Here is a 16,893-nt window from a genome sequence, read left to right as displayed (position 1 = left end):
GATACTACAATACTTTCCAGCAGTGGCAGCTGATTTCATCTGCAAGCTGTCAGTAATAGGTTCACTATGGAAAATATTGTAGACACACATATATTTATGGATTGCACACTTTTAGTTGTCCATGAGCAGAGGATGCTGATAATGAAAGCTTGCGATCAGCTCATTGCAAATAGGCTGCAGAGACAAGCCCCCCCCCCTCCTTTTCCCACCCCCCCCTCCTTTTCCCAGAACAGCCAGCTGTAGTTTATAAAAGAAATGAACATGTAATTGGTTATTGCCCTGTTGAAGTTAGACGAAAGCTGATGACAAGTAGCTGGAAGGACCGGGTACAACATCCTTGCTCATATTTGTAAATAGCATTAACAACTGCTAAGCATAACACCGCTCTTGAATCAATACTAGATTCACAGTGGCTGCTTGTTGTTATGGTGCAAGTACTATTATATAGCTAAGATTGGTAGCAAGCAGAAACATTCCAGAGTGGCACTTTCACCAAGTTTAAGTGAGCAATTTGTACGTCTGTTGAGTGTCAACCCTTCACCCTCTGTAATCACATGGAAGTAAGAGGGTGTGGGAGCAATGACAGGGATCCTGAATCATCATTAGCAGCTATTTGTCATCTACTAGATAAAGACTTCCTCTAGACTTTTCCATGTGTTATCATCTTCAACAACACACATCTGTGTTGTATCTGCACATTTTATAATGTCATGTTACCACACACCATTAGGTCATCATCTCCATGTTTCCTCAATCCAAAATTCCAGGCAAGCACTTCTTTTGTTCAACTATTGTGCATTCCCCTGGCTGTATATTCCAGCCACCTCAACGAAGTAGTGTGTGTCTATTATTGATAAGAAGGATAAGGGTATACTTTAACCAGTAAGTTGCCCCTCCTGCCTATATAAATATACACAACTTACAGAGACTGAAGTGTACTAGTGTCTCCCATTAAAGTATGGAAGTTAAACTTACACATTTCTGCTGAAAGAAGAATGAGGGGTGTCTTTCGTTCTGTAGCCAGTTCCCTTATTCAGTTGTTTGTTTTTTGCCTCTCTCTGCAGTTCCCCACACGCATCTGTTTATGGCTCACCACACTGCCCTCAAATATGGAATTGTTTTCACAGAAATAGTTTGTGTTTGTATAGTAAGTCAAAATTTATAATGCACACAAGTTGTGACCTTTGCTTTTTAGGCATGTCAGAAGTTTTGTATTGAGAATGCTACTTAGTTACTGAAAGCAGCTATTTTTATTCTCCTGTTTATTTTGTTTGCTGTCAGTTTTGTAATTTCCTAATTCTGTGCTGAATATAAAAGCTTGTCAGGTGTTTCTATAGCTTCATTCTTATAGACACTGATTTTATTTTTGATGTGTCCTTTACGCATTACTTTTGTTGTATTATAATTTATATTCGCGCCTACTTTCAAATTTGCTTTGTTAGGTTCTTCCATCTGAAGTTGACGTTTTTCTGCACTGTAGTAGTACAATGTGAGTAGTAAAATGATGCCGTCTCGAATTTGTTCTGTTGACACACATTCTTTGTTTTCACTGTTCAAGAATCTGAGAACTTCCTCTAGGATGGCTGAGCATTAACTATGGTTAAATGGAATTTCCTTGTTTGTCTTCCCTATTAAGTTCTATTTCCCAATATCTTGATGAAGTGTGGTGGCACCTGTAGTGTGGATGTATACTTTCTGAAGTATACTCACTTAGACTGAATTCGTACCTTGGTAATGTAGATTTTGTTGAAATGATGTAAAGTTTTCTCAAAATGTATGACTGCTTGACATATTGATAATTCATCTTCAATGCATTGCTCTGTGACTTAGTTCACAAGTTGCAAACAATCCACTGTTCTATATCTACTTGTAAAGTTAATGTCTTACACTTATTGTCAACAAATTCTACTAAATTTCTCAGTTGTATTTAATATTGTTTCCTTATTTAGTGAAATGATGGAACTGAGGAAAGTAAACTTTTCATTTTGTTCAGTGGTTTCATTATCAACAGTCCACTTGCAGTGGGTACAAAAATCGCTGAACTTTTACTTTGTGAGATACCAATATTTTATTCCACCATTATTTTCTGTAATTCAAACAGATCTATTGGAATTATGTCTTCGGAGCCTGAAACTAAGTTATTGAAGCAGTTGACTTTTTATCATCAGGTAAGAGGAGCACTTGTAGCATTTAAATTATCACCATAATAATAGCAAAGCTACATAATTAATTTTGTGTTTATTTGCAGGTATGTGTTGTTAGTAGTTATGCACAAGAAAATCCCACCGTCCCCTCCATCCCCCTTCCCCTTCCTGTCACAGTATCTATCATACTACTAAAGGATTGAAAACAAAATAGCACAGTCCATCAATGAAGCAGAAAAGAGCTGTCATTTTGTTGTGGTTCTTCTAGTGGTGGGCTATGGAACTCTAGTATGGGGATTTTGTTGTGTACAGTTAGAGCTGACACACTTGCAAATAAACACAAAATTAATTACGTATGTTTATTTTTTTCTAGGTGATAATTGAAACATAGACTAACCTTTGTTTATTGACAGATTTCTGAACTGTTGTTTTACTACAGTGAAGCCGCTGTGTCAGAATCCGAAAAAAAGAAGACGGACTGGACGGAGCACAAGGCTCCGGATGGCCGCACATACTACTACAACAGCACCACTCGCCAGAGTGTGTGGGAGAAGCCTGATGATCTGAAAACACCGGCAGAGGTAATTCTTTGTGCTAGTAGTTAATTTTTTTAATAATCGAGAAAGCTCATTTTCTACAGTTAACCTGGCTCTGTTACATCTCTCCAACTGGTTCATTATTGCAGACTTTTACGTTTGACAGTAACAGTTGTTAGCCTCGGAAAGGTTTTAATATTTTATTCCACGGTAATCACCTTCACATGTTATTCACTGACCTGACAGTTGCTAGCATTATCTGTAGGGTCATTATAATTAAACTTTTTCTACTTGGGAGGGGCCCCATGAAAAACAATTGACCGTAGGACAATAAACATTTGTGGGAACATTTGTTAGGACATGCGGAGGAAAAATAACAAGTAAACCAATCTTTGAAAGAAAAACATTTTAATCTCCACTTGGGAGGGTAACATTTGTTAATTGCATGCCATGTTTACGTACCAGGTTACAAACATTGCTCAATGTGACGACCATGTTCAGCTGTTGTGACACAGCTAGTGCACTGCTTGAAGTTTGCACATTGCGTACTGCACTCCTCAGCCGTGGCAGCACTAACTTGTTCAACAATTTGTGGCAGAATTGGCTGTTGGCCACTCCCAGGAGCAATTCACAAATCACCATTTAATCTGAACTTCTGATTCATGTTCTCCAACTCTGGTGCAGAATGAGAGCCTTTGTATACCTTTAATGCATCAATACTTGTGAGGAGCAGCATCACAATTGCTGTTATTTTCATAGAACAGTTTTATGAGTAAAGCCCTGCTCACATTCTCGAGACCCGTGTTGACTGTCTGCAACTTTAATGCAAACGGATGCTTGTGTTCCAACCAAATGTCACAGTACCTGTACTGGTGCCTAACAGCAAGTAGTGACACTAACACTAATAACAACACAAATTCTGCAACACACAGTCCGAACATCAGTCCTATTTACCCATATGGTAAATTGTTTTCCGTCGACATTGCCTCAAGTAGCGGAAGTTCAATTATAACTACCCTCTATATACACTATGTGAAAAAAGTATCCGGACACCCCCAGAAACATACGTTTTTCATATTAGGTGCATTGTGCTGCCACCTACTACCAGGTACTCCATATCAGTGACCTCAGCAGTCATTAGACATCGTTTGAGAGCAGAATGGGACGGTCTGCGGAACTCACAGACTTCGAACGTGATCAGGTAATTGGGTGTCACTTGCGTCATATGTCTGTACGTGAGATTTCCACACTCCTAAACATCCCTAGGTCCACTGTTTCTGATGTGATAGTGAAGTGGAAATGTGAAGGGACATGTACAGCACAAAAGTGTACAGGCCGACCTCGTCTGTCGACTGACAGAGACCACTGACGATTGCAGAGGGTCATAATGTCTCATAGGCAGACATCTATCCAGACTATCAGACAGGAATTCCAAACTGCATCAGGATCCACTGCAAGTACAATGACAGTTAGGCAGGAGGTGAGAAAACTTGGATTTCATGGTCGAGTGGCTGCTCATAAGACACACAAAATCGCTGGTAAATGCCAAACGATGCCTCGCTTGCTGTAATGAGCCTAAACATTGGACTATTGAACAATGGAAAAACATTTGTGTGAAGTGACGAATTGCTATACACAATGACGATCCGATGGCAGGGTGTGGGTATGGTGAATGCCTGGTGAATGTCATCTGCCAGCATGTGTAGGCCAACAGTAAAATTCAGAGGCAGTGGTGTTATGTTGTGGTATGTTTTTGATGGAGGGGTTTGCACCCCTTGCTTTGCATGGAACTATCGCAGCACAGGCCTACACTAATGTTTTAAGCACGTTCTTGCTTCCCACCATTGAAGAACAATTCAAGGATGGCAGTTGTATCTTTCAAAATGATCGAGCACCTGTTCATAATGCATGGCCTCTGGCAGAGTGGTTACATGACAATAAAATCCCTGTAATGGCTTGGCCTGCGCAGATCCTGACCTGATTCCTATAGAACACCTTCGGGATGTTTTGGAACGCCGACTTCGTGCCAGGTCTCACCACCCGATATCGATACCTCTCCTCAGTGCAGCACTCTGTGAAGAATGGCCTGCCATTCCCCAATAAACCTTCCAGCACCTGACTTGAACATATGGCTGCGAGAGTGGAAGCTGTCATCAAGGCTAAGGGTGGGGCCAACACTGGGGATTCCAGCTCTACCGATGGAGGGTGCCACGAATTTGTAACTCATTTTCAGCCAGGTGTCCGGTCCGAATACTTTCGATCACATAGTGTAACTTGGTAACTGAGGTGTCACACCTAATCAAATGGTGCCTTTGAGGGATGGCCTAGACAAGACCTTATTCAAAATAAAATCACCTTTGGTACTTTTTTTATAAGAGAGGATAAGAAAAATTGCCACGCATGAGTAACTGTTACTTCGCTCTAAAGAAGAGCAGAATTCTGTTTCTTTATAGCATTGATGTGCGATATTACAGAGAAAAATACAGAGGTTTTGCTTCAGCATAATTTTCATATCATTGGAAAGATGAGTGAGATAGAGATTGTATCAGTAGTGGTGTCGCGAAACAGCTGAAATCACTAACATTAAACAAAGTTCCAAGGTTCAATGGAATCTCTATCGTTTTTTATACTAAATTTGTGGCTGAGTTGGTACCGCTTTTAACCAGAATTTACTTTGATCCCTTTGAACAAAAAACTGTGCCCAGTTGTGGGAAGGAAATGCAAGCAATACCCATTAAAAGAAAGGCAGCAGAAGTGATACACAAAAATACTGTTTAATATCCTTACCATTCATTTGTTGCAGAATCTTAGAAAATATTGTGAACTTAAATATAATAAGGTATGGAAAGAGTGACCTTCTCCATGCTAACCAGCATGGATTCTGAAAGCATTGATTATGTGAAACCTTACTTGGGCTTTCCTTATAAGACAGTGTGAAAGCCATGGATCGAGGCAGTCAGGTAGATGCAGTATTTCTCAATTTCTGAAAAGCAAGTGACTTGGTACCACACCTACTCTTCTTATCAAAAGCATGATCCCATGGGGAATCAAGCCAAATTTGTGCATGGATTGTGACGATTTCTTGGTAAGGAGGACAAACATTATCTTATATGGTGAGGGAAACAGGCTAGTTTTTTGCTTAAAACGTATGTCAAATAGAGGAATTTTAAAAGTGGACACGCTCATGTTAACTTAACCGGTTTTATACATTGGCTTCATTGTCTTTGGAGTACCGGTATGATTATTGTCTCAAGATTTTCCTGTGCAAAGAAATCTGAAGGTTTCCAGGAGTGTAAAAGTTTGATGGATCACTAACTAGGAAATAATAAATTTTAAACAATGGAAAATCCATATTGGAACAATGACAGTATCATGAACAGGATAGTGACCACTCTCCATGTAGCGGAGATGTTGAATCGCAGATAGGCACAATAAAAAGATTGCCAAGCAGTTAAGCTTTTGGCCAAAAAGACCGTCATCGAAATTAGACCCCCCAAACACACACACACACACACACACACACACACACACACACACACACGACCATATAGTCTTTGGCTGCTGAGGAGCAACAGTGCATGATGGGAGAAGCAATTTGGACTGGGGGGGGGGGGAGGGGGTAAAGTTCTGCTTGTGGGAAAATACAGGGATGAGGTGGGGAGAGGGTAGGGCAACTAGGTGCAGTCAGGTGGGTAGACAGAGGATTGGGAGAGGGGGGGGGGGGGCAGCAAGAAAGGAGAGAAGTAAAAAAAACTGTTGGTGTGTCGGTGGAATAAGGGATTTTAACGTCTGTAGTCTTAAACACTTCAAACAAGTGGTTGAGAAAAATAACTTCCATCTTCTCTCATGAGCTACAAACTCCAACTACATAGACAACATGTTTGCTCTTTACAAATGATTTATCTATATTACTTGCATAAAGACCGAGAAAGTATAAAATTTATAGTTAGTTATTATTCACATCAAATGTAACCAATAATGCACGAAATGTGATCTAGTTTTTATAAGGTCTTTGTCATACATATGAAATTATCAGTACCCACTAATACCAGAAATTTCATTTGTGCATTAGGCTTGATTACAAGAGCCATTTACAGCTACAGAAGTAACTTGTGGTATGTCTCAGATCAGTGTTCCTGTTATATCTTAGTAACCTTGCAAACAACATAGAATAAGGTCAGTGTTTTTGCAAATGTTGCAGTTATCTGTAATGAAGTACTGTCTGAAATGAGCTGTATTTAATATTCAGTCAGATTGTGATAAAATTTAAAAGTGGGTTAAATATTGACAGCTTGCTTTAAATGTTCAAAAATGTAAAATTGTGAACTTCACAAAACAAAAAAAGTGGTATCCTTTGATTGTAATGTGACTGGGTCACAATGGGAATCGGTCAACTCATACAAATACCTGGGTGTAATACTTTATAGGGATATGAAATGGAAAGATCACGTAAGATCATTTGTCGGTGAAGCAGGTGGTAGACTTCAGTTTATTGATAGACTACTGAGGAAGTGCTATCAGTTTGCAAAGGAGATTACTTGGAAATCACTCATGCGACCCATCCCAGAATATTGCTCAAGTGTGTGGGACCCTTTCCAGGTAGGACTAACGGGGGATATTTAATGTATACAGAAAAGGGCAGGGTGAATGGTCACAAGTTTGTTTGAACTTTGGGATAGTGTTGTGGAAATGCTGAAGAAATTGAACTGGCTGAGACTTGATGATAGATGCAAATCATCCCTAGGAAGCCTATCTACAAAATTTCTCCAGAGCCAGCTTTGAATGATGAATCGAAGAAAATACTTCAACTTTCAAGGTATCAATTCCATTGGTATCGTGAGGACAGGATTAGATTGCTTGCAGCACATGCACAGTGGTTTTTAAATAGTTGTTCTTCCTGCACTCCATACGTAAATGGAACGGGAAAAAGCCCTAATAAATGGTACAATGCCATGTACTTCAATGGCTTGCAGAATATTGATGTATGTGGTCTGATCAAAAAATTCCTGAACTTTGTCTACGCTTACCTTTTACTTGTCATGCCTGGTATCCTTCGAAATACTCTCCTCCACGATTGATACCACTCCCAATGCCACTTCCATTTTCGAAATCGCTATCTGTGAATTTTCTTTTATCTCATCTATCGTGGCAAATCTTGTCCTTTCAGTGAGGTTTTCAAATTTGGAAGAAGGAAAAAAAATTGTCTGCCGGGGCCAGGTCTGGAGAGTATGGAAGATGAGGCAGCACATTGATTTCGTTTCTTGTGCAGTAGTCTTGCACTAATGGGAATGAATGTGCTAGTGCGTTATTGTGATGCAAGAGCCATGAATTGTGTCTCACCACATTTCAGGACATTTCCTTCTTACATTTTTGCGCAGATGTCACAACACCTCCCGATAGTACCATCAATTAACACTTTGTTCCTGTGGCACTAATTCATGATGAACTAATCCTTCAGAGTCGGGGAGAACTATCAGTATGGCTTTGATATTTGACCTGATCTGACGAACTTTTTTTTTGTCTCGGAGAATCCTTCCCGACCCGTTGTGAAGACTGAACCGTGGTCTTAACATTGTAATTGTAGACACACATCTCATCACCAATTATGAGTTGTGATTCGCTTAAGGAACATCTTGTTCCGAAAGCTCTTCACAGTGTGTGGCGACGAGCTTTTTGGTCTTGACTCGTGACCCGTGGAATGAACTTGGCAGCAACATGATGCATTAAAAATTCTGCGCCAGAATTTCGTGATATGATCCAACTGAAATGTTACATTCTCCTGCAATCTCTTGGACACTCAGTCTTTGATTTTGACACACAACTTTGTTGATGTTCCTGATGTGAACTTTGTCAGTATACATCGAAGGGTGTCCTGAACGAGGGTCATCTTTAACTTCAATCTGGGCATTTTTAAACATATGAACCATTCATAACACTTGAGTATGGCTTAAGCACCCATCACTGTAGGTTTCCTGCATCATTTGGTGTGTCTCTGTAAAGGTTTTCTTGAGTTTATGCAAAATTTAATGCATACACATTGCTCCTCTAACTTTGCCATCTCAGAATTTCAAACTGTGCAATACAATGTTCTACGCAATACATCACTGAATAATAACAGACTGACATACAGCAATTAAACTTCTAGCAGATAAACATTAAACACAGGCATGTGCAGAGATGCCAACAGCATTTCTCTCCAACACAGCATTGGTGGGAAATTATGAATGTTCCGGAATTTTTTGAACAGACCTCATAGATGTAGGTCACATTGATAGTTAGTTGTACTTCACCCCCTCTCAGGTAGAGGTAGATACATTTAAAGACTCTTAGCTGGAGCTTCAGGAAATGTATTTTTAACTAGTCTGTTACATAATTTAAATGATCTGGAAGCATTTTTAATATTTTTCCACACAGATTTAAATTGAGAGGCAATTATTTTACATCTATTGATATCGAGTTTTTCAAACTGGTGGTAGCTGCACTTGTGGTTGCCTCTTGAGATGCTAATTAGCTCCATGTAGCAGAAGTTTGGGGGCCATGATATCTATGAAGTACAGCTGTTGATTGGCTTCCAGGGGGCTGAAAAACCTTATTTTAAGATAGACGCACCAACCACCACATGATGTTTCACTGATTACAATGAAGGGGAACCAACTGTGGCTGAATGTGCATCTCAGATCCGTGCCTCTCTGTCTCTATTATGCTTTGATGTGATATTGATCAATGTTTAATAGTAATGTTTTCATAGAGTTAAAGATAGTTTTTTGTTTCTCACCAGAGCATGTAATAAAGACACACTAAGTTTGTGAATGTCTTGCTAGAGTGCAAAACAAAGCAGTAGCTTAAATGTTACCTCCTAGCAAGCTTTTACTAAACAGTTAGATTAACCAGGGCACTAGACTATATCTTGTTAGTTTCTGTTGCTACCAAATTCCTTGCTTGTGAAAGGCATTTGCTTGGTGAAATGTGTTCTTTAAGGCAGTTTTTATTGCCATTACTTGATGTACGTTTTGACTGTTTTTGCAATAATAATGTCGTGCGACGACGGCCTTCCGTCGGGTAGACCGTTTGGCTGGTGCAAGTCTTTTGATGTGATGCCACTTCGGCGGCTTGCACGTCGATGGGGATGAAATGATGATGATTAGGACAACACAACACCCAGTCCCTGAGCGAAGAAAACCTCCGATACAGCCGGGAATCGAACCCGGGCACTTAGGATTGACAGTCTGTCACACTGACCACTCAGCTACGGGGGGCTTGCATTAAATAGAACTGTCAGTACCACGTATTTTGAGACACAAAAACGGGTAGGACACTTCGATGCTTGAAAATTTGCCCACATTCATGACAGATTGGCAGGCTTCTTTGGTATAGCCATAAGAGCAGTGTGTAGTATTAAGTTAAAGATTTAAAGGGAGTTGGAAGGCAATTTTATCCCTATTCAGTCAATGCTATTCCACTCTTTGAATAGTATACTCTCCAAAAGAACTGTGTGTGTTAGAACAGTGAAATCTTTACTGAACACACTTGCCTGGATTTACAAGTAAAATTTACGAAATGCCTCTTATTGATTTCAAGGAAAAATGTTTTAATCTTTCACTAAAAATTTTTCACTTTTTTAATGTGTTAGTCATCATGAAACAGTTTCTGTTGGGACGGTGGTTCTCAGTTTACTTACTACCGTCCTGAGTACAAACTTTCCAAATTTTATATTTCCAAGTTGTTTAGTTCAGAAAACAATGGTATGTGAAAATCATAAAATTTAGTTTTAAGAAAAATCAATTGAATCATACTATGCATCATCTGAATCATACTGATCTTTTCTTCTCTTGTTCCCTCTTCTTTTCTGTCCTCCTTCTTTGTGCATTTCAAATTAGCAGTTTCTGCTTTGCAGATTCTCTCTTTTTCTATCTGCAGCAAGGGGTTTGCTGTATTTCCACTAGACTTTATGCCCAAAGCTTCCAAAACATCCAGTATCCTTATTACTTTATCATTGAGGCATAAAATTGCATCGCAAACACCAAATTTGAGGGTTGTAATCTGAAAAATGAGATTGACAGGAAGTGCAAAATGACTAAGCAGGAGTTGCTAGATGCTGCCTACAGCAAAATTAGAGAGACCTTTGGAGAAAAGAGTATCACCTGTATGTATATCTCAGATGGAAAACCAGTCCTAAGCAAAGAAGGGTGGAAGCAGTATATAGAGGCTCTATACAAGGGAGACGTACATGAGGGCAATATTATACAAATTGAAGAGGACATAGAGGAAGATGAGAAGGGAGATATGATACTACATGAAGAATTTGACAAAATGCTGAAGGAATTTCCTCGGCTGACTCTGGCGGAAGTCGAGCTACAATCTGTTCAACAGCACTAACAACGTCGTGAAACTTGTCGTGCGTTGACGAAATCCTAGCCGATGAAGTCAAATATCAGCAGTAAAGAGAGGGCGGCCATTCGCGATCTGAGGGAGCGCTCTGAAATTGTTGTCTTACCGGCTGACAAAGGCAATGCTACAGTTGTTGTCTCCCATAAGGACTACACTGATAAGATGCAGAGCCTGCTAAATGACGATTCCTACCGGAAGATCAGCGTTGACCCTACAAAGAAGGTGGAGAACAAGATGAGGGCATCTTCAATTTTTGGGTCCTGTCCTCCTCAGTTGCGCGTAATACTACGGTATGTTGATGATTTTCACTTATGGACCGTCTGAGCGTAATATGTAAGAAACTGTCTACGCAACCTGTAAGTACAGTTCAAAACATTACTACTTAATAGGAAATACCAACCACCAGAACTGTTTATAACCTATAGGCACAGTGACAAAAAATGTAAATAAAATAGCTAACATATGTACATATTACAGGCCACTGATGATGCCTTGCAGAAAATAAAGGCGAAACGCGTATGGCACTAAAATTGTGTTTTATTCAGTTGCTGTCAGACGGTCCATAAGTGAAAATCATCAACATACCGTAGTAAGATGAGGGCGCTTCTCAAGGACGCAGATTTACCGGAGGGTGACACTAAGAAATTGTTACCCCAAGGTCTGGTACGGCCTAGACTATATGGACTCCCGAAGGTTCACAAAGAGGGGTTACCATTACGCCCCATTGTCAGCAGCATCAGGGCACCTACATATTTGTTGGCCAAATACCTGACGGGAATATTAAGTCTTTATGTGGGTAAATGCCCTCATCACATCCGTAATTCCATGGATTAGCTTCAGGTTGGATAAGTCAGATATCATGGTGAGTTTTGACGTCGTTTCCTTGTTTACGAGGGTACCCCTGCGAGAGTCACTAGAATTGATTAGTCAGAAGTTTTACGAGAAGACCACTGAACTTTTTAGGCATGTCTTGACTTCCACGTATTTTCTTTTTAATGGAGAATACTACGAACAAACGGAGGGAGTCGCCATGGGTAGCCCACTCTCACCGGTGGTAGCGAATTTGTACATGGAGAACTTCGAGGAGGAAGCTCTGTCGTCATCCGTATGGAAACCTACTTGCTTTTTCCGTTACGTGGACGACACGTTCGTCATCTGGCCACATGGTATGGATAAACTCGTTGACTTCCTTACACATCTAAACTCCATACACCCCAACATCAAATTCACTATGGAGACTGAAACGGAGGGTGAATTACCTTTCCTTGGCGTCTTGGTCAAGGGAAGGGCTGACGGCACCCTAGGTCATGGGGTGTATCGGAAGACAACGCACACTGATCTGTATGTGCACGCAGACAGCTGCCACTACCCTTCACAGAGGAATGGGGTACTTAAAACTCTAATACATAGGGCGCGCACTATCTCTGACGCAGAGAGTCTACCCCAGGAATTGGAACATCTGAGAACTGTATTTCGAAAAAATGGGTACTCAGAGTGGCAGATTCAATGTGCTCTCCGCCCAACCACTGCAGCACAACCTGTTGAGATGGATGAAGTCACGAAGGAGAAGGTAGGCACTGCATTTATTCCATACACAGGCGCACTCTCAGGGAAAATCGCCCGCATTCTGAAGAAACACCGGGTCGGAACTGTGTTTTGTCCTCCAAATAAAACTCGTGCACTGGTGGGGAGTGCCAAAGATGACCTCGGTTTGAGGAAGGCCGCCATCTACCAGATTCCGTGTCAATGTGACAAGTCGTATATTGGTCAGACAATGCGTACCGTCGAGGATCGATGCTGTGAACACCAGAGGCACACTCGACTGATGTATCCGAGCAAGTCGGTGGTCGCTGAACATTGTTTGTCAGAAAATCACGCCATGGAGTATGACCACACGAGGATTCTGGTACAGACGTCGAGATACTGGGACAACGTTGTTAGAGAGGCCATCAAAATTCACACCAATGACGACCTCATAAACCGTGACTGTGGCTATAATCTTAGCAAGGCTTGGGAACCAGCGATTGGGTTAATCAAGAGTAAATCGAGCAAACGTATAGTTGTGACGACCACGGCGGACAGAGCCATCACACCGACGTCATCTCAGACGCCGTCGCAATCTGTTCCACCACGCGACCGTGGCGCTGGGCGCGGACGGCGGAGGGAGCACGCCGCGGGCGGAGGGTATTTAAATCGGCCGCCGCCGCGACCAAACCCAGTTCCCACTGAGCAGCCATAGCGTACGGATCTCCGTGCCGGCACGTTCACAGGAGCTCAGTCCGTCAGTTCACCTGATGATGGCGACATGTATGATTGCCGAAATATTGTGCCTGTTGGACACTATAGACCGGCAGCACACCCGTGGATATTTTGACTATCAAATACGCCGGGAGAAACTCAAGAATCACACATACACATTCATTCACACTAGCAGGCACACCTCACACACACAGATGACCACCATTTCCAGGAGCTTGGACCAGAATACAACTATCACTTGGAATGGCAGCAGCAATCTGGCGGGGCGGAGAAGGGGAAGGGCTAGCAGTGTGCGTGTGGGGACAGAAAGGAGTGCAGGGACTGGCTGGAATGCCAACAGGTGCAGTGTCAAGCTGTTGTGGGGCAGGGAGGTGGGGAAAAAAGGAGCGGAAAAAAAAGGAGCGGGGAAGGATGAAGGCGGGCAGATGCATTGACAGAGGGCGGCACAAAAAGAGGGTGAGGGGAAGAGAAAGGGGGAGGTCATAGTACCGGGGGGGGGGGGTGGAGGGGGGGGGAGTAAACTGTTGGGCAGAGGGTGTGTGGTGGTGGTGGAGGGGCAGTGGGCTACTGTAGGCTGAGGAAGCTGGGATAATTATGAGAGTGGAGAATGCGTTGTAAGGGTAACCCCCATCTGCTCAGTTCAGAAAAGCTGGTGGTGGAGGGGAGGATCCAGATGGCTCGGGTAGTGAAGAAGCCATTGAAATCAAGCATGTTATGTTCAGCTCCGTATTGTCACAGGGTGGTCTGCTTTGTTCTCAGGCACAGTTTGGCAGTGACATACATTCTGGCAGACAGCTGGTTGGTAGTCATACCAATATAAAAAGCTGTGCAACGATTGCAGCATAGCTGGTATGCAAAATTGCTGTTTTCACAGGTGGTGTCAATGGAGTAGGATTAGCCTGTGACAGGACTGGAATAGGAAATTCCTGGTGAGTGGATTCAACAGGTCATGCACCTGGGTCCTCCGCAGGGATATGGTCCTTGTGGAAAGAGATTTTGATTGAGAGTGGCATAGGGATGGACTAGGATGTTGTGCAGGTTGTATGAGTGATGGAACACCACTTTAGGAGGGACAGGAAGGATCGTGGGTAGGTTAAACTTTCCAGTGCAGGATGGTGTTGGGTAACAAAGGGGGCACTCCTTTATGGCTGGTTCTTGACGTTATAAGGGGAAATGGCACAGGAAACCTGTTTGTGGACCAGGTCTGGGAGGATAGTGCCTGTCTGTGATATTAGTCAGGCAACCTTTACCACATATTTTCTTACCATCTTCCAGTACTATCTTTCACTTTTCTTTTAACAGTACTTTCAACCTGGACCCCGTTCTCTTCTGCACTTGCCCAGTCCATTCTATTTTGGAAATTAATATTAGGACCATAGGGTTCTTCTGCGCATATCTGCTCATAAGCCTTGTCTCACCATTCCCTAAATACTGTGTGATGTAATACATCTATTTGCCACTTAATGATTAAAAAATCCTGAGAACTTCTGCTGCTTCCATCGCACCATTTGGACCAGCATTATTCTTCTAATAGTTGTGTTCATCATCGTTCTTAGTTTCACTGTCACCAGTCATAAAATGTTTGCTTAGCATCTCTACATCATTTACCTTGCTGGTATCAAATGATGTAGCCATAACAACACCATTTAGTGAATTTTGGCCACATTTCTGCCAGCTGCCATCAAAACATGCACAAATATTGCCACTTTCACTGTCATCACTTTTTGGAGTGCTGTTTTAGCTGCTTCCTTCATTGAGAGGTTACGGACATCAGCAACAAGAGTTCCATTAATTTCAATATGAGTCATAAATTTTGCCAGTGGATTTGGTATGTCGAGCATAGTGGATTTGGAATGTCGAGCATTGCACTAAAGAATTTGCCTGCTTCCATCTCTTTACCAATTGATCTGAGACCATAAATTAGCCTTATGTTATTCTCATACGGATCTTTATTTGCCATTTGTGATGTCATTGTTGTAGCAACTGTGTCACACTTCGCACAATTCAATGTCAGTTTTGACACAATTCCTTTGCGAAGACACTGATTCATTCTGAAAGATGTCACCACCACATATTCCATACACAGAATTTTTGGAAATAAACCACAGAGCATGCTGAAGTTCACAATATTTCCAAATGAGTGCTCGTTTCCACAAGCTTACTGCTAAGGAACGCCTTGAAGGCACTGCAGTTTTTTTCTTGAGGTACTGATTTTCTTTAGATCTGACGTTCTAGGTTCCTTTGGTCCACTAAGCTCATTCTCCTTTATATTGTATTTCCTCTGAATTTTACTTTAGGCAACAATTTCTTTATTCACAACATTTTTATAAAAATGTGTGAAACCAAAGAAAATTTAAATCAACACTTACTTCACAAACTTCACTAAGTACAAACAGTAGACTCAAAAACAATGACAAACATGATTGGACCTAAGGATATAGGCAGCAGATACAGGATAGGAAATCCTGACATGATAAAACAATATGAGAAGCAAATGGTTTACAAGGAATATCAGAATCGGTACAATTTTCTCTGCTTGATGCAAAAAAGAAGACTTGGCATTTAAATGCCAGTTAGCACAGAGCATCTGGAAAACTTGACTCACTAACAAATTGTGGCATTTATATGAAACAAAAACTGTTTTATGCAGGGAATAGTGGGCTTTCCAAATATGCAAAAATCTAAAAATCTGTTTTTGAGCCCATTTGCCTTAAACAAACCACCTTCATGCTTATTTTTTCCACTAGAATTTCCAACACCTTTTGTTGCCAAAGCTTTATTTTCAGGTGACTGCAGTTAGGTTTTTTAGTAGTACTTCTGCTTTCCACTTTGTGTCGGGCATTGAGAATTTTCTGAATGCCTCAATGAAAAACATACGTAATATCTCCTACACCTTATGAAAATCTGTGTTCCTTTTACAGTAAAATTTGACTGAAAATTGTATTTTTGTTAAATTACATGAGTCATTAGAATAACATTTAACATTTTTAATAGTTCTTTTGATTTTAATGTATTCAATTACTATATTGTTTTTTCATAGCTCCTGCTATCAAAATGCCCATGGAAGGAATACAAGTCCGAAAGTGGCAAGACGTATTACCACAATGTTGACACCAAAGAGTCGCACTGGACTATGCCTAAGGAGCTGGAAGAGATAAAGGCTATGATTGCTGCAGAGGAAGCGGCAAAGTACGTAACTGATCTGAAATACTTGTAACACATAAGATTATGAACGCTGAGCCAGAGGGTGCTGTAGGCGAACAGTGGACTTGTTTGGCAAGGTTTACTTGTGAAAAAAACTATTTTTAAAACTCGACCAAGTATATTATGAAATTGTGCATCTAATTCCTTGTGTGATGTCATCCATGTATGAACATGTGCTTGTCTGTTATGTGGTAGTGCATCAGGACGATGATAAATATCAGCGAAAGTGTGTGTGTGTGTGTGTGTGTGTGTTTTTCATGGCATTTTTGGCATCACAACCCCCCCCCCCCCCCCCCCCACACACACACACACAAAGACACGAGATCACACTATTACTGAACTCTGGCTTATGCTTATGTTTA

The 16,893-nt window shown here is 41.2% G+C and overlaps 1 protein-coding gene across 1 annotated transcript in view; it reads left to right on the top strand.

Moving 5' to 3' along the window:
• LOC124718637 (pre-mRNA-processing factor 40 homolog B) overlaps positions 1-16,893 on the top strand; it is a 190,435-nt gene that overhangs the window by 84,669 nt on the left and 88,873 nt on the right. Inside the window, exons 4-5 of the mRNA XM_047244261.1 lie at positions 2,584-2,725; positions 16,368-16,516. Coding sequence (XP_047100217.1) covers positions 2,584-2,725; positions 16,368-16,516 — 291 coding nt within the window. The remainder of the gene's footprint in view (positions 1-2,583; positions 2,726-16,367; positions 16,517-16,893) is intronic.

Source organism: Schistocerca piceifrons, chromosome 10 (assembly GCF_021461385.2).
Source record: "Schistocerca piceifrons isolate TAMUIC-IGC-003096 chromosome 10, iqSchPice1.1, whole genome shotgun sequence".
Lineage (NCBI taxonomy): Eukaryota > Metazoa > Arthropoda > Insecta > Orthoptera > Acrididae > Schistocerca > Schistocerca piceifrons.
The sequence above is the reverse complement of the archived record's forward strand: the minus strand, read 5'-3'. Positions and strand labels throughout refer to the sequence as shown.